Source organism: Rhodnius prolixus, unplaced genomic scaffold (assembly GCF_049639745.1).
Source record: "Rhodnius prolixus isolate KJV_2025 unplaced genomic scaffold, Rpr scaffold_1, whole genome shotgun sequence".
NCBI classification, from domain to species: domain Eukaryota; kingdom Metazoa; phylum Arthropoda; class Insecta; order Hemiptera; family Reduviidae; genus Rhodnius; species Rhodnius prolixus.
This window is the reverse complement of record NW_027411581.1, coordinates 57,586,350-57,604,921: the sequence shown is the minus strand read 5'-3', so window position 1 is coordinate 57,604,921 and position 18,572 is coordinate 57,586,350. Positions and strand designations below refer to the sequence as shown.

Here is an 18,572-nt window from a genome sequence, read left to right as displayed (position 1 = left end):
GGTAGGTAGTCCTCCACTGTTGCTGCCGTGTCTCTTTGAGAGAAGGAAGAAGGACTTGTTCACATTCAAGAGAGAAACAGTGGAGAGAGGCTAAAGAAGGGACTTGCCGGCGAACAAGAAGAAGTAGAAGAAGAAGGTTCCTCTTGAAAGCTATGGGAGTGGTGGGGCGTGCAGGATACCATCAGACAGGTACCCCGTACACAGGTCCCGCGCGCACCAAAACAGCGCCTTCAACTCCTTGGAGTGGGGATACCCTCAGAGTCAGTTACAACGCTTCTATCGAAGAAATAAGTTAGTTTGACCGGCCACAAAAACCTTCTATTTTGTTATTGTTTCTTTTGTTTATCACAGGGAAACAAAAAGTTTTGTTAGTTTCGAAATAGTTTTATAACAAATAATGTTTAAAACTTGTAATTGTTTTTAAAAGTTATTATTTATGTTTTTTAAATGTTTCCAACAATAATATTAACGATAGTGCTATGGTTTTTAAAAGAATTACAGAGTGAAGTTTTTTATAGAAGATGTAAAACAATCAACTAAATAATGTGACCATAAGTTTTTGCGCAAGTGTTGTATAAACTATTGCGCTTTTTTTTTTTAAAAAAAAAAGGTTTTAAACAACGAAAAACTACTTGAAGAATAAATAAAGAAAACAAACATATTAGTGTTTTCGGGATTATCATGGCAACTCTAGGATTATCGAAAGTTTTCATATTGGATAAATATTTCACTGAATTACAGAAGTTTTGGGAAACTGAGAAGAAATTACAAGGTAAGTAATGGTGAATGATATTTAATAATAAAACTTTTTAAAACTTAGAAAACTAACTTACAATCACTCAGTGTACTTAAAAGCTTAACCAAAACTCCTGAATTTAAGAGAAGTAACTTTTTATATGAATAAGAAAAATAAGGAAGAAATATTTTTCTTCTTCCATTCAGCCATTCAGGCAAAGTAGGACACAAAGGAGAATCTGCAAAAGGATAAAGATAATGTGGCCCGTAAATGTTAAGCAGTATGGTCCTCCGACCATAATACGTATCTAAACATTTAAGGTGTAGGTACAATAGGTCCTAAAGTGTTTGATGTTCCAATTTTTAAGATCTTCAGGTCATCTTGAGTGTGCATTTTTTCGGGCTTGCTGTACGTAGTTTTTTTTGAGAGATAAAGTTGCTAAGAAGTGTTAATTTATTTGTAAGCAAGAACTGAGGACGATTACCTCTCCTTGTTGTATTAAAATGCGCAAGTTATTTCGAACTTCTATGGCCACTGAACTTAAAAAACAACCCCAATTTTTTATTCTATTCTATGTCTCTCACAGTGAACTTAAGACGCCTGGTTGGATATCTTAATGTGCATTCTGGTTTAAGAGGAATTCCTAGTGATATCAAGATGGGTTCTTTAGCTTCGGCTGTTTCCTTGATGAAATGATTGTTCAATCTGTTCTTGATTGTCCCGTTTTGTTTCTTCTTTACTCGCTCGAAACCAATCCTGGATTTCTAGTCTCATAGACTGCTAGGCCCATTTCCATGAAAGAATAATGACAAATGTTTGATAATTAGTATTGTTTTCTTCTAGAAATTCAAAAGTACTAAACACAGTGAACTGCGCACGAAAGCCAATTTTTTCTAGAATGTTCGAGGCTCTTCATTAATTGACTGAGCAGTCTTATCTTCGATTATTATTGTTTTTATTAGAAAATGGATCTAGTAGACTGAAAGGATTAACATTCCAGAGCCTAGTTTAAAAAATAAATAAAATAAAGTAAAGCTCAATACCATATTAGCTTTGAAGTAGTAAAGATCTTGCAGGAGCCTTGTAGTTATTGTAAGCTTTATACTTTACTTGAACTCTAAAGATAGCTTTCTAACTTTATCCACGTGATGATTTTCTCACCAATTTATCAACAACTTTTTCCAGCTTTTAAAGCTCAAAAGTTCAAAATTTCAAGTGCTTATTGTGTAATATAAATAACTTAGATATACAAATTTTATTGGAACATTTTTATTAAAAATGTCGATCGTAGAGGTGATCTTATAGATGCTTTTCGTCATTTTGTCGAAAGAGTCTACATCTAGTAGATTAGTATATAATGTTACCAGAAAATGTTGCTAAAGTATCGAATTTTTCAGAAAATGGTTTAACCAGAATTTCCATTTCTTCCTGATTTAGTTTTCCAGCTTTTCATGATTGTCTTGATAGTGGTATCAGTAGTGAGATGATTATAAGTGATTCTTCTTTTTTTTAAAAAACAAGTACGTTAGAAGGTAAACAAAGAAAGGCTCTAATTTCTTATCTCTTTTTAATGGTTCATTCCAGTCTAAAATATTGAACCCTAAAAATAGTAATTAAAATATAGAGTTCTAAGAAAATTGGTTAAAATATTCCCGTTTTGGTTGTTGACGATTTTTTTTTCTCGATTCTGACACCAAACTGGTTAAACTTGTTCAACTACTATTACGAACAGCTGTCCACTTTTGTTTGGAACGTTTTCCAAAGAAAATCGATTTTCCCCAAATAGATGTTCTTTCTTCGATTTGATGATTATCTTTATCAAAGCTAATTAAGGTATTGATTAGCTTTTATTTATCTTAATTTTTTGTAAATTTAAATAAAATAAAGAGAGAAATTATTTGAGATATCTGAATGAGATCTCGCTTTTTATTCCAATTCTTAGTATTCTGCTCCTACAATATATTCCAAATAATGCTTTTACAAGATGCTGGGTGTTTGGAAAGGAGATGATGACTAGAGATTTTCTGAGAGATGATTCTGATGAGAGCGAGAAAATAATTTGAAAAAGCCTATTTTAAAGAAGAAGACCGAATAAAGGGGGAAAAAAATCTTAAATTTTTAAGCTAGATGGATATCAGAGTCTGCTGCTCAACAGTTGACTCTGAAATAACGATCTTTTAGGTAGGATTTGAGGATAAGGTAGTATGTATGAGGAAGAATCTCCCTCAGCTTAAACAGTAGTCCCTCATGCCACACCCTGGTGTTCCTCAGGGCAGTGCCCTAGGTCCTCTTCTTGACTCCTTATGTACAGCAGACATACCTCAGTATCCAAATACCATCCTCTCCACCTTTGCTGACGATACTACTATCTTATCTCCTCATTCCGATCCTCTTATCGCTATACGAACTCTTCAAACGCACATCAACCACTTACAGGACTGGCTTATCAAATGGCGAATCAAAACTAACGTTACGAACTCAAAATATATAGTATTTACTCTAAGACGAAAAATCCTACCTCCCATCTTCATGAACCAAACTCCTATACCAACCGTGGACAAAGTACGATATCTTGAACTGTACCTAGACAAACGGTTGACATGGAATCCCCATACTAGACTGAAAAGACAAGAAACTAACCAACGCTACAAACTTCTCGCCAGACTGCTTGACAAACGTTCGAAACTTAACCTACATATCAAAATACTCATATCTATTGTTACTGCGACGTATTTGGTCATACGGCTTCGAAGTATGGGGATCGACTAAGCGTTCCAATTCTTTACGCATTCAGACTTTACAATCAAAAATACTACGAAAACTTCTCAACGCTCCATTCCATATTTCTATCCTCACCATTCATAATGACCTCAAAATCCCTTTCATTAGCGACCTTACTAAAACTCGTTCCTTAAAATTTCATTTCATTCCTCTACCGCAGCTCATCCTAATCCTTTAATTGAACACTTATCTTCTTCCACATTACCAGGTAATCCTCCAAGGAGATTGAAGAGAAGATGGCCCCGCGACCTACTCTCCTCATAACAGTATAGTGATCTGTTCACGATAATGGAGTGTCGCCACTGGGTGCCTTCTCCAATCTACATTCAAGACATTACATTACATCACAATTGCTTGTTGCAACAACCGTTGCAGTCGCAAACTTATACAAAATAAAAAAATTTAAGTTCTGCCGAAAATTAGCTTAAATGTACTGCGATATTTTGAAACATACAGCTGGCAATTCAATAATGGTTTTATCGCCATTAAACTGTCTGCTACCAGCTAGAAGGCGGATATACTTTTGATCTTAGACTTTTAACCTGATGACCTTTAACTTGATGACTTCATCTACAAATATTATAAGAAGACCCTATAATCTATCCATCAGCCCTTTCAAATTTTTAACCACAGTTTAAAGCATCCCTGTTCTAAACTCGTTAAGTCCTTCCTTAAAATTCTTCATGTACTAGGCCAAAAAAATATTAGCTGCTTATCTAACAACTTGGATGTCATTGTTTAAAGTGAATTGTTAGAGTTTTTTTTTGTGAGAAAGTTGCTCATAACTTAAGAATCAATTAAGCTAGGCCCATTTTCATGGTGATACAATTCGACTAACTTTAGGGTTGTTGGATAGATTTGGTTCTTGAAATTAATATAGTTTTGGAGTTATCGGCAAGTTTTCTGTTTTTGTTTTTTGCATTTACATCCACACTTGCCATTTTCTCGCACACAGAGGACTTCAACAGACACATTTCCTGTAAATAATACTAAAGATTTATCAAAAATTGAACAGGTTTGATATACTTTCTGTAGCGTATTTGGAATGGGAGTAAATATTGGACTAAGTTAAATCTAAAATTGAGAATTGTCGGCTAATCATATAAATTATTCATTTAACAGGTTATAATGAAACACTTTGCTGTGAATTATAAATGAAATACGAGGGTCGTTTCAAAAGTCCGTGCAAAGTCAGAGAGATAGCACCACTGGCGCATATCGAGGTTGTTTAGTTAGTAAGGCATCTCTTGGAAGAACACACACCAAGTTTCAGCCAGATCGGTCTATTTCTTTGTGTTTGGCATTCGTTTGAATCGAGGAAGTCGAGTGATTTTCAAAAAATGGACAAAAAAGAATTTCGTGTGTTGATTAAACACTACTTTATGAAAGGCAAAACGCCTCAGGAGACTAAAGAGAAGCTTGATAAACATTATGGTGACTCTGCACCTTCGATTAGAACAGTTTATAAGTGGTTTCAAAATTTTCGGAGTGGCCATATGGGCACAAGTGACGCTGAACGTTCTGGACGCCCCTGTTGAGGGTTACTACTCCAGAAATCATTGATAAAAATCCATGATATGGTGATGGATGACAGAAGAGTGAAGGTGCGTGAGATTGCTAGTGCTGTGGGCATCTCGAATGAACGGGTACATAATATTTTGCATCAACATTTGGACATGACAAAGCTATCCGCAAGATGGGTGCCGCGATTGCTCACGCTTGACCAAAAACGAAATCGTGTGAAGTGTTGCAAGGACGGTTTGCAGCTGTTCCAGAAGAATCCGCAGGACTTTAAGCGTCGTTTCGTCACTGTGGATGAAACATGGATATACTCCTGAGACCAAAGAAGAATCTAAATAATGGGTTACCAAGGGGGAATCTGCGCCAAAAAAGGCGAAGACCGTTCTTTCGGCCGGAAAGATTATGGCGACTGTCTTTTGGGATTCGCAAGGAATAATCCTGGACTATCTGGAAAAGGGTAAAACTATTACAGGTGCATATTATTCATCTTTATTGGACCGTTTGAAAACCGAGCTGCAAGTAAATCGCCCGCGATTGACCCACAAAAAAGTCCTTTTCCATCACGACAACGCACCAGCTCACACCTCAGCAGTTGTGGTCGCAAAATTAATGGAAATAGGGTTCCAACTCGTTTCACATCCCCCTTATTCTCCAGACTTGGCTCCCTCGGACTACTATTTGTTCCCCAATATGAAGAAATGGCTGGCGGGAAAAAGATTTTATTCAAACGAGGAGGTGATTGCAGAAACGAATGGCTATTTTTCAGACTTGGACAAATCCTATTATTCGGAAGGGATCAACAAACTAGAGCAGCGTTGGACGAAGTGTATAAGCCTAAAAGGAGACTATGTTGAAAAATAAAAAAGGTTTACCCCCAAAAATTAAGTAGTTTTTATTTTTGCACGGACTTTTCAAACGACCCTCGTACAATTCAGAAATAGAAATCAGTCAAGGCACTGCAAAAATATTCTTATCTCAACATCGATATGAATAAAAACAAAAAAAACCTTGCTAATAAATGAAACAACTGAACGAAGAGAAATAAATTTGTATAAATGAAGACCTCTTGCAAATCGAAGAACTTAACTGATCATTAATAATGCAAAAGAACTGAAAGATAATTTAATAGAAGTAATAAAGCTGTTTTAGATTTAGAAAGTAAAAAAAGCTGAGTTGTTAAAAGCTCAATAACTCACAAAACACTTTTTTTTTTACACTTTAAGATAATAACAAATTATATTGCACCGATGTAGTTGTGTAATAATGTAATAAATCAATTTTAATATACATTAGGTACCACACGTTCGTTGGTTTGTAATAAAACAAGTGGGAAATTATAATCAAATTGGTCCCTTTGTATTGTGGGAGTATTTATAAAGTCAAGATTAATATGTGCGATATGGAAGTAGAAGGTAAAAGAGAGCGGAATAAATAAAGACAAAAAACAAGTTGAATGAGCAAAAATTATTTTTGTTGAAGAGAATAAGGTTATCAAAATCTGAACCAGCACACTTGCTCATAAGCACACGTTTCTCTATTCACCGTGTGTGCTTATCGGTATTTCTTTCACTCTTATTGTGTATGGTTAAGCCTAAAAATAATATGGCTCAAGAAACTTGATTGTTGTGTTACTTTGATAACAATTGATTAATCTTTAAAATTATACTGTTATTCATTTATTGAGATGTTTCCATTAATAATCAGCGATTCAATGATGAGTTAAAGATCGTCAAGAAATTGGAGAGTAACTCATAGAGGACAAAAACAAAATCAAGTAATTTGGCATTTCAAGGGTTGAGGATAGCGGATTTTGAGATTTTTGAATGAATGAGTCTCAAGTTTCGTATTTCCGGTTTAAATTCAATCCCATTTTCCGAAATATTTCTGGAGTAAGTAAAGTATGCCTATTGTTTTCAGAAGGGTTCAACTATCCAATTACGTGTCGTGGACGGAGGCAACTAGCAAACATACTTAATTATAAGTTCGTTTATTAAACATTAAATAAAATCCAATGCCTAGGACTGGAGAATCGAACCCACTAAACCAACAATACATCCAAGCTTAGCGGGTCTCGCCTTAAACCGTTCGGCTATCGTGGTGCCTACGTTTCTTCAAAGAAATTATTGTTTTTAATTTTTATTAATACTAATTAAACAGAGAGGAAACTAATGAATAATCTTTTAAAGTGTTGGTTTCCTGTGAGAATGAAGTTTGGAAGTGAAATTCAAATGGCAGAAGGATGTGAATTTTTAATTAGTTGGAATGAGCAGGATTCTTTGTTTAATTCACTATAATTAGAATCTTCAGGTGCAGTAAATCTGAATTAATTTCAACTTCAACACACAACAAAAGAAACAAAAAGAAATAGAAACAAAATCTTCATTAACTAATATAATTGTATCATTTCTAGCAGGCTTCTTCTTGTCCTTTTTTTCATTCTGGTCAGTTTAAGATATTCATCCAAAATCAGAGGTAGATTCGACAGCTTGATTTTTATGGATTTTGACTGGACAAATCTTCTCTCGCTGTGTACCCTTGCAAACTGCTTGGAAAAAATGATAACAATTTTTTTAATTTGTACAGGGTGTATACGGAGGAGTGGTCGAAAATACGGGAGGTGATTCAGCAGCTCAAATGCAATAAAAAATATTCTATTCACTTTGGCCCGATTCTCAATACTGTCCAAGATATTTGCATTTTTAACTTTTCACCATAAAAACGGCCATAACATTTTTATCCTTTATCCTACAACAAATCTGCTTATTGCAAACGAAAGAGCATTAAATTTCCTATAAACTTGCTCAATTCAGAGCCTCAAAACATTTCTCATAAACCATGAAATTTTGTACTTTAATGTCCAAAAAAATTCGTTCTCGAGGATTTTTGTTAAAATTTTCAACTGCATTTTTTTAAAATGATTAATGAATCAAGGAGTCACATAATTTCAGAAAAAGTAGCGCATTTATTGAGCTTCAAGATCATATTGTTTTTTTTTTGTTTTTAATAAAACCCTACCCGAACAGAGGGGTGTAAATACAGAAAACTGGGATTTTGCGTAACCTACTTTTCACTACTAATTTACTTTTAAATTATAAGCTAAAAATAGTTTTTTTCAATTCAGAGGACTCCAAACATTTACTTCCGGCGAACACTCACCTGTTGAGAGAAAGTAAAACGAAATCGTAAACATTTGGCTGGAAAAGTAAAAACGCCCAATTTCATTTTAAAAAGAAATAAAAAAAAAAATTAAGTAATTTGACGACGATATGACCATTAAAATAATTTACGAGTCCATGACCTTGTAAATCGTAGTTTAATTGGCAAGAAAGAAGGTGATTGAAATATCATTAATGTCAGGCCAGTTACACACCGGCTGATAACTGGTTTTTAATCTCCGCAGGTAAATTAAAACTAAAAAGGAAGCTAGTATCGCCAGGTAATATTAGTTCTACAGGCATAAAGAAGGAATGAAAGAAATATAAATGAATTTATAGGGGCGAGGGACTTGCATTCCTTTAATTATATTCATAAACAAAAAATAAATAAATAAAGACAGAGATATTCATATGAATAAAACTGGAAGAAGACGAACAAAAAATAAATGTAAGTGGATATGACGTAATAAATAATAGAAAATAATACCAATCAGATACTACATTCCAACTAAATAAAATAAAACACCAATAAAATCAATTTATTTAATTATTACTTACCATGTAAAATAGAAAATAAATTCTTCAAAATTCTATACAAAATATCTGAACTCTTATTGAGTTATTTGATACTCAAAATTGTGTTCCAAAACTTTTTTCCCATTAAATTCAATTAAAAGGAATTTGTTATTGGATACATCGTACTCTAAACTTAAGCTCAAAGAAAATCGATTAAGAAATCACGCAAATAATCAAATCGAACTGAAGTGATTTTAATTTATTTTTGCAGCCAATGTTGCTGGTAAAGCTGTCTTATATCTTTGAGCTTTGTAAATCTCCTAGAGTAGCATTATCTTTAGTAAAAACCCTCTCCGTGAAGCGAATGACTAAAGGGAACGAGGACTCTGATCTAAACAGGTGTTATACTCGTAGGATGAAAAAATAATTGCCATTTCAGTCGTGATACATTTATTCTGCCGAGCTTTCGGACCTAGGGACTAGCTCATCTTCAGGGCTAGTTTACAAAGTAATATTTTTACATTGCAGGGTTGGAGTGTCTTCTGTCTTGTCTGTTCATGGATTAACTTTGTAAACTAGCCCTGAAGATAACCTAGACCCTAGGTCGTAAGCTCGGCAGAATAAATGTATCACGACGGAAATGGCAATTATTTTTTCATCCTGTTGAAACTATGAATCAGTCACCAAAAAGAATGAACAACAGTTATACATGTAGCTCTGGCGCATTCATCACAAATGTAGGGAATACGGACGAATTTTGCTTTCGGTTTAGGGTAAATGATCTTAATTGCATCCTACTAAGGGCGAAAAAATACTGCCTGACTTTCTGTCTGATTGATTTTGTACCCTTTTTTCTGCCAGGATATGGTTTCTATTTCTGGCTGCAAAAGGATTTGAGGACCTCACGTTTCTGTACGTTGAGCAAGGCCAATTATTTGAAGCTCCTAATTGGCCATATGGCAAAATATTTAGAGCACCCTTACTAGCTGAAGCTATCATTTCTTTATAGTTTTCCAGGCTCTCTTTCCAACTAGTAGCTTCCTACTTTATTCTACTACTGCAGCAGTTCCAAGCATAACCACTTACCATCAGAATGATGGAGGTTCTTGATCCAAAACTGGTTTACTATTCACTTATAGGTTAATTAGAAGAAACCTTTCCATTTTACAAGAACCACGCTTGTCCCAACAGTAGATTTTGCGAAATATCCTCTACAGACTCCAAAATACCAGTGGTCCTCCTTAGCTCAAACTGGAAATTCCCAACACCCATCTGTCAGGATATCAGTGACGTTTTCACTCTTTATCTTAACAAGAGATGGACCCACCTTATCTATAGCGAGATACCAGAAGCTAACTCTGGGCTCATCATCGCATACGTTCATCTTGGAGTGACCTACAAAGCTTTGGATATCGCTGTACTAGAGTTCCTTCTCCTTTATTGTCAAGGCAACTGGGTCACTCACCTGTTTAAGATTATAATTAATTTTTTCATTCTTTTTAATGAATTCAATTATTTAAGTTGTCCTTAATTTAGACAAAAAATAAAGTTTTTTTTTTCCTCCACTATTAAATCATTTTGAGAAAGAATTTTTGTTTTGACAGATTTAATGACACTAATTATTCATTTTTGTTCGAAAATAGTGTTTAATTATTGACGAAAAAGATGATGGAGAAGAAGAATAGCTAATAAATTATGTATTCACCGAATATAAGAATATTATAAGCGTGCATTATAAAAATCTAATTATTCTGTAGCTTATCAATCATAGGCTTTAAGGAAGACATGTGGTAAAAAAATAAATTAAAACTGTAAAACCGATTGTTTACAAGAAAATATTTCAATTCGATAAACAAGATTGTTGTAAAACAAAAAAAAAACAAAACAAAAAATTAAGTAATTTTTTGGAATAGGGAATATAGCAAGTTCCAAAATAGCTAAACGTTTTTTGAGGGACAGATAATTATCTTCCATTCGACTGCATGAACTTAGTTCCTTTCTAAATCCTACTGCCGGAAATAAATTGCAACTTTTACTCTCACTTTGCGGATGAAAAATAGTGCTGCACGAGACCGAGAATAGGCGAGACTTTATGCAGTCTCGATCTCGGTCGCTCGGTCTCTGTCTCGTCGAGATATCTCGGTCTTGGTTTTTTTGAATTTTTGTTTAAGTATTAAAAGCGGTTTGGTATTAATAATCTTTTCAAAAAATGTTATTATTTTCTAATAATTATTTTAATTTATATATTGGTAATGAAAATGTGTGTAAAAGAAGACAACTACTTACACTTCAATGCATCATATATTACTATTACTGTTATATATCTTTACTGTTATATATCTTTATATAATTTCAAAAAGATGTTAAAAACACGCCAAATGAAAGACCCAAATAACATATCTGCCTGCTATAACAAGTCGATTCGTGAAATAAAAAATACACCTCCCAACAAACTTCCCGCTCCATTAGTTATGGCTGTTGGTGAAGATAAAGAATCTGATGATTCACCTTTTGACGACGATCAAAAGCAAATCAGCAAATATCACCGAAGCATGGAAGACAGAAATAATTAATTACACCAAATTAGACCAAGCACCAGTAGACGTTGACATTTTAGAATGGTGGAAAACACTTGAGAATTCCTTCAAAAATTTGTCTAGAATGGCGAAAGATATTTTTAGTATCTGTGCAACTTCAGTGCCATCGGAAAGATTATTTTCGCAAGCTGCGATGATAATGACCAATAGAAGATCTTCTCTAACTTCTGACTCAGTAAAAGCTCTTTTATGTATCAATGTTTGGGCAAAGTGTATCTTAAAAACGAAAATTTGTGGCAATATTTTTTAGGTGCATAGATAGTCTTTTTTTTCAAATTCATTAATTCTAAAATTCTAAAATATAATTCAAATAATATCTAAGTTCAAAGTATTAGATTATTAATAGTGAAATTTATGAAATTGAATGAATGAATGATATAAATAGTGAAATTTAGTGAATTTATGTAAAAATTAGGTAATTCGAAGGGGGTCGCCACGGTAGCCGAGCGGTGCGAGACCTGCGAAGCTAATGTGTATTGTGGTACTGGGTTCGATTCCCGGTCTTAGGCCTTGGATTTTATTTAATGGTTAATATGAGAAATTTACAGTAAAGTATGTTTGCTAGTCGCCTCCGTCCACGACACCTAATTGGTAGTTGGACGTAAAGCCCCGCCTGAAAAAATAGGCGATTACTTTACTTTGCTTACTTTACTTATGTAATTCGAAGTCAAATAGATGTAATAATATTGAACATATATAATAAAATCGTATCTTTTAATAATTAATTCAATACCCGTAATGATTATTTATTAATAAAGAACACAATTTTATAATTTTGTAGCTAAAAATTAATATTTGAAAAACCGAGACCGAGACCGAGATTTGTGCAGCACTAATGAAAAAGAAGTGCTAAGATTATTTTAATTTTTTTTAAAAATATAGTATCCTCCGGATAATAGACCACCAGCCTAAATATCCCACAGTTTTTCTTATTTTCGTAATTATTTATAATAGAACAAGGCGACACGATAACCGAGTGATTATAGGCTAGACCTGCAAAGCTAACATCTATTGTTGTTCACTCTTTTTGGTGACTGATTCATAGTTTCAATAGGATGAAAAAATAATTGCCATTTCAGTGTCGTGATACATTTATTCTGCCGAGCTTTCGAACTAGGGACTAGGTTTTTACAAAGTAATATTTTTACATTATAGGGTTGGTGTGTCTTCTGTCTTGTCTATTCATGTTCCATGAATAGTCGTCATGACTATCACGACTGAAATGGCAATTATTTTTTCATCCTAATATCTATTGTGGTGCTGGGTTCGATTCCCCGTCTCTAGGCCTTAAATTTTTTATTTAAAGGTTAATAAAAAGAATTTAACAGTAAAGTATGTTTGCTCCGTCAACGATACCTAATTTGGTAGCTGAACGAAAAGTCCGCCTGAAAAAAAAATATAGGCATTACTTTAGTAATAGAACAACCTTAGTAAGCTCTTCGATTCCAATTTCACTCACGATTACAGCCTGAAACGATCTTCCGCTCATAACAACGCCATTACCAGCTGAACTGTTCTGTGTTGAAGTTATTTGTACCTGTAAGAGCCGTTGTTTTTGGTTGAAATTCTATTCTTACTCTAAGATGACGTTCAGGGACAGTTTCTTTTTCCTCTGTTCTAAAATCCTTCTTAGTGAAAAGTTTATTGGCAGGAAAACCTTTAGATTGTGTAAGAGAAAATAGAGAGCCATCAAACTAGATTTATCCTTTTGTTAAAAAAAAAAAACAACAATTCTAAGTATAATTAAAACAAAGGACTTAGCAGCTTACCTTGAGAATTGAAAATAAAACAAAAAACTTTGTTACGCGATAAAGTTGAAGAATGAAGAACTGGAAATGGACTTCAAGGAATTCCAGGGGTGGCTTCCGGACGAATCTTCGACTGGATGTTTTCTCCAGTCCATGATTGCTGACTTCTAAGATGTACGACTACATTCCTTTGTACATTAGCATAGTAATACCACTAAATAGTTGAAGATCTCCTAGGTCCAACCTTAATAACAGTACCAAGCTTTCTCTGACCATTCAAGCACACAATACCAAAGCTAACTACTTCTTTTACTTGCTGTTAATTAATTTATTACCATTTTAGATGAGTTAGAAAGGTATTTTTATGGAGCTTCTTCTTTCTTTTAACTCATTTGTTTTCTTTTCAAATTCTTTATATTGTGCAACTCTTTTTTTTAAACAATACTTTATCAACTGTTAGTTCCAAGTATTGTGTTCATTAAGTTTAAATTTCTCAAATATTTCTTTCATTATTAAGAAAAAATTCTTCAGATTACTATGGCAAGACTGGCTGCATAAATACACCTTAAGTCGTCCATTCATCCGAGATAGATTTCTTTAATAAATACTTCTTTGAATACAAAACCATTTTTAAAAAAATTAAAATCGCTCATTTTTATGCTACAAAATTTATGCTAGATTCTTGCATTTTTTTTTGTTTTTATTCTAAAGATATTTGAATCGTAGATTGAAACGGTTCGATAGAGTGGATCTTTAGTTGAGCAATTTTATTGGACGGACAATGTGCGAACTTTTAAGAAAACTCCTTGTTGCAAAATTGAAAATATCGCCATCGACTAGCAAAATAAGTGTAAATCATTCATTTCCAGCTGATAGTAAAATGTTTTTATAATTTCTTGTTAAAGAAGCCATAGAACTCGGTCGTTGAAGATACTTACTGTTGGTCTACTAATTATGAATGACTATACTAGCAACTTATCTCCTCCTTCTGTACTAGTGGCGCTATCTCGTCAAATTTACTATTTTCTGTGTTCACTGGGATTATTATTATAAAGACGAGTGTTAAATGGTTTTCATGAAATGGTGTTCATGCCAGCAAGTTTATATACGAAGAGGAAGCAGTGAAATGAGAATGAAACTTGATAAATTATTATTAAAGGATTCATTTGGAAAGAAACTGATCGATTAAGAAAACAGATCTAGCATTAATGGGGGGATACCAACGTAAGGAATCTGTACCAACTAACTACCAACATCTGTTAACTATATCTCTCATATGGACTAAGAGCCAAGTAAGGCTTAACTACAGTTGTTGGTCAGTTATTTTCTCAGAAAACAAGCAAGAAATTCTTCTGAATCCTAGTTATTTCTAAACCGGATAAAGGTATCTTCAGTAGAAGAACTGTATTAGCTGGTTAAGTATAGCTGATTATCTTGCGGCAAAATGAAAGATCTATAAGACTTCAACCGAGTTTATTCGGTTAGAGAGTTCTGCTAAGGAATTAGAATTTGAATGTAGACCAGTCTAGAAAGAATCACTGGCTGAGATTGGGGGACCAGTGGCCGAAAGTGTATCCCTTAAAGCCCAGTCTACGTTATGAGGCGAACATACAGGGCCAGAGAAATAGAATAAATTCATTTTCTTCCTGTTAAGGACTTTCAAACAATTTCCGCAAAAGATAAGTAAAGTAATCGCCTATTTTTTCAGGCGGGGCTTCACGTCCAACTACCCCAAATTAGGTGTCGTGGACGGAGGCGACTAGCAAACATACTTTACTGTAAATTTCTTTTATTAACCATTAAATAAAATCCAAGGCCCAGAGACCGGGAATCGAACCCAGTACTACAATACATATAGCTTCGCAGGTCATTTCCGCAAAAGATAACTAGAGTGGTACAAGCCTGTGGCTAGATAAGCGATTTTGGAAAGCACTTGTAAAGAGATTAAAGGATTCATTGATGTCAAGATTTAATCAGTTCTTATTGAGGAAGACATCTCAATATTCAGGTTTCCTTAATATTCCTTTAAGTAATAAAAAAACTGGTTTTCAAAAATTTGGCTAAATCACACCGTATGAGAAAAATAAGTAGCAACATTTTTTTATAAGTTTTTAACACCGAAAACATTGTCGTTCATGATCAAAACTGTATTAGAAGGAGGGATTCTTGGCCAGGTAACCTGTTACATGTACGTAATGGGTTGCTCTAGGAGAAAAAGAAGAAGAAGAAAAGAGAGAGAGGGTAACACACCACTTTCACCTGTTACAGAGGAAGAAGGACCAGAAGCCCTCAGGCGGGAGGGACTTCTAGAAGAACACTTTTGTATATAAGTAGAGGGGAAGATGCCCTTTTAAATACCTAAAGGACTAGAAACAACCTGTGGTGGCCCTTATAGTTATGACCTACCATTCGCTCTGTCTAGAGTTCTTGGAACAGGTTCTCCGTTCAGTGTAAAAGACCCTTTCAAAGTACACCACTAAGAAAAGGACGGATGTCTTGCCTAGCTTCAGCAAAAAATAGTCCTATTTGTTATGGATAGTTTAGTGCAGTATGAGTGGGTGGTTCGCATGGGTGTCTAAGAATAGCCCACCCATTCAAGCTGCTCTTTTGCAAGGCTATTATCTCTTTAGTTTACACAATACTAATTGACTAAATTGTCTTCCGTTAAATTAACTGTATATTTCACGACCCTTAGTCAGAGCTGGGTAATCATTTAAATTCTTTACTTATTTAATCAAGAGAAGTAAATTGATAAATCGTATCAATAAAATATTTGTACTTTAATAAATAGATTAAAAAAAAAGTATTTGGAATTCAAATAACCAGTTCGTTAAATAAAACAATGGATTCGCAATACAGTTTAAAATCGTTGTCTGAAATGAATCCAATATTTGGTGTAATTCAAATTTCTATATCGATGAATTGACATACTTCCTCCTAAAGAATGAGAAACAGGAAGTGATTTTTATTAAAATGATCGATTGCTTATCAAAGAATTATATTATAAGTTTCTCACTCAAATTACCCTATGGTTTATTCCACCACCTGATACAAAATTTATTTAAAGTAAGTCATTTACCTTACTTATAATATTGAGAATGTGTAATTGTACGAAATAACAAAACAGGTGTTAATTAATGATGCTTAATTTAGGAAGCACGGCTTATGTTCCGCGTGTTAATCTATTATCCTAGTTAATGACGAAGATATTCATCATGAAAAAAAGTGTAAAATTTTGTGTTATGACGAGTATATTCGTCATGCGTTTTCAGTAATGACCAATCGGCGGTTAATTTTGCAATTTTAGTTAAAAATAAAATATATTCGTAAATTTAAGGCGTCACGGTAGCCGAGCGGTTAGAGGCGAGAACTGAGAAGCTAATTAAAACTGTCCGGTAGGACAGTTGTATAAGGGTTGATCATCAAAAACTGCAGGAAAAAGCGTAACGTTGAAAAACACCCAACTTTGACAATTTTTTTCTCTTTTTCTATAAAAGATAAAATTCCCAAATTTTCTTTATAATGTAGGGCAAATCCTCCTTTATAACTGTAATTTTTTTGCAACAACTCATATCTAATAGGTTTCGAGAAAAAAGATGCCGAAAATGAGCAAAAACGGCATTTTCAAAAATTGTTGTTGTTCTTGTTCTTCTTCTTGTTGTTGTTGTTGTTGTTGTTGTTGTTGTTGTTGTTGTTGTTGTTGTTGTTACCTTTTTTGTAAACTGCGTAGCGCCTAAACGCGCGAACCGATTTTCATGAATGAGGTGTCATTCGATTCGGAATTTTATGTAGATGTGCCTTTTGGGGGTCTCGACTCTGTACATCGAATGGGAGAGGAGCTAGCCCCCTTTATGTAAGGCCCCCTCCAAAATTATTATTACTAATTACTCTGTAAATCTTGGCCCGATTTTGATAAAATTTGGTAGAATGATAGGGTTAGGGCTCCCCTACATAACATTAGAGCGACGATCTAATCTTACACTTGTTAAGGGGAAGTATAGCAATCGTTTCAAATTATCGACACGTGAACCGATTTTCATGAATAAAGTGTCATTCGAATCGAAATTTTGTACAGATTTGCATTTTAAAAGTCTCGACGCTACGCCTAATAAGGAGGGGAGTTTGCCCCACCCAAGTAAAGCCCTTTCTAAAACTATTATTACCAATATTTCCATAACGCTTAGTCCGATTTTGATAAAATTTAGCACGAAGAAGTGATTAAAGGTCCTCTACGTGGCAGTGAAGTGCCATCATGCTCTTACCCCTACTAAGAGGAAGTCTTGCAACTGTTAAAATTATCAATGGGTGAACCGATTTACATCAATGAATTGTCGTTCGATTCAAAATCTTTGCCTCTTTGCCTTTTTGGGAGAAGTACTGTATTCACAGTTTGTTTTTCTTACGCCTCTTAAAAAGAAGTACTGAAATCGCAGTTTAATTTTGCTAGTTACGTACAAATACCTTCCTATTTTATTCAAAACGCTTTCTCAAAAAAATTGTTATTGAGGATGGCAACTATAATCATTCTTTATAAAGATCTCTCCAGTGGTAGTTACAGTTCCGACTTAACACCTTTTCAGGTTTTTTTTTTTTCTTCTTCTTCTTCTTAAATGGCTTTTAGTTCTTGCTAATTAGCCAGAGGGTATTATCGGTATAAATAGTTATATTGATATTTGATTTGATTTAATACATTCGAATAGTTCCATGTATACTATGGGGTCTTTTGTCATTAGGATGGAATTTAAGTGTGGTGGGAGCGTGCAGTTTGAGGCTATAATTGCCTTCCATAATTCGTCTCTGTTTTTTGAGAGTTGTGGGCATGCCAGAATTAAATGATTGGCGTCAGCATCCGATTCTGAATCGCAGGAACAAGTTCCGTTGATGTTGACGCCTATTCTTGCCAGATGATGGGGGGTGTAATTGTGGTTTAGCCTCAACCGGGTTATTGTGCCATAAAACCTTCTCTCCACGCTAAAGCCATAGAACCATGGCTTTTTGGGGATGAATGGTTCAATTGCCGCGTAAAATTTTCCTTTTTTCTGAACCTGAATTTTGTATTCCCCTTGTCAGGTTGAATAACATTTCACTTTGTAATTGTTTTTTACATCGCTGGGTAATAATATTTTTAGTTTTGGACAGCTAGTTGATGTGACTGCCTCTTTGGCCCCAGCATCAGCAACTTCGTTGCCTTTGAGCCCTGAGTGGGCCTTTATCCATATTAGGTGGGTAGGCTTGGTGAGGGATAAATTGTGAAGAAGTTTCACTGTTTCTAAAATGAAAGAAGGGGCATCCCGACCTGGATGCTTTAGTTTAAACAGGGCGCTCTTACTGTCGGACAAAATTCCTACAGATTCTACATTATTTGTTGCCTGTGCAATCTGTAAGCTTTGGTTAATGCCGACGAGTTCTGCAGTGAAAATGGAAGCCAATTCGCCAAGCTGGTACTGGTAGCTCGCATCCTGCTGCACGTCATATACGGAGCAACCCACACCGTCCGCGGATTTAGAACCATCCGTAT

At 34.5% G+C, this 18,572-nt stretch overlaps 1 protein-coding gene across 5 annotated transcripts in view; it reads left to right on the top strand.

The window, feature by feature from the left end:
- Positions 1-18,572, top strand: part of dachs (unconventional myosin-IXb-like dachs) — a 323,656-nt gene that overhangs the window by 129,812 nt on the left and 175,272 nt on the right. Inside the window, exon 1 of one of the 5 annotated variants that reach the window (XM_074112326.1) lies at positions 269-772. The exons of 3 other annotated variants lie outside the window; for them this stretch is intronic. In XM_074112326.1, the coding sequence (XP_073968427.1) occupies positions 682-772 (91 nt within the window). In that variant the 5' untranslated portion in view covers positions 269-681. Of the gene's footprint in view, positions 1-268; positions 773-18,572 lie in introns of those variants that run through there. One more of the 5 variants, XM_074112330.1, reaches the window with a different exon arrangement.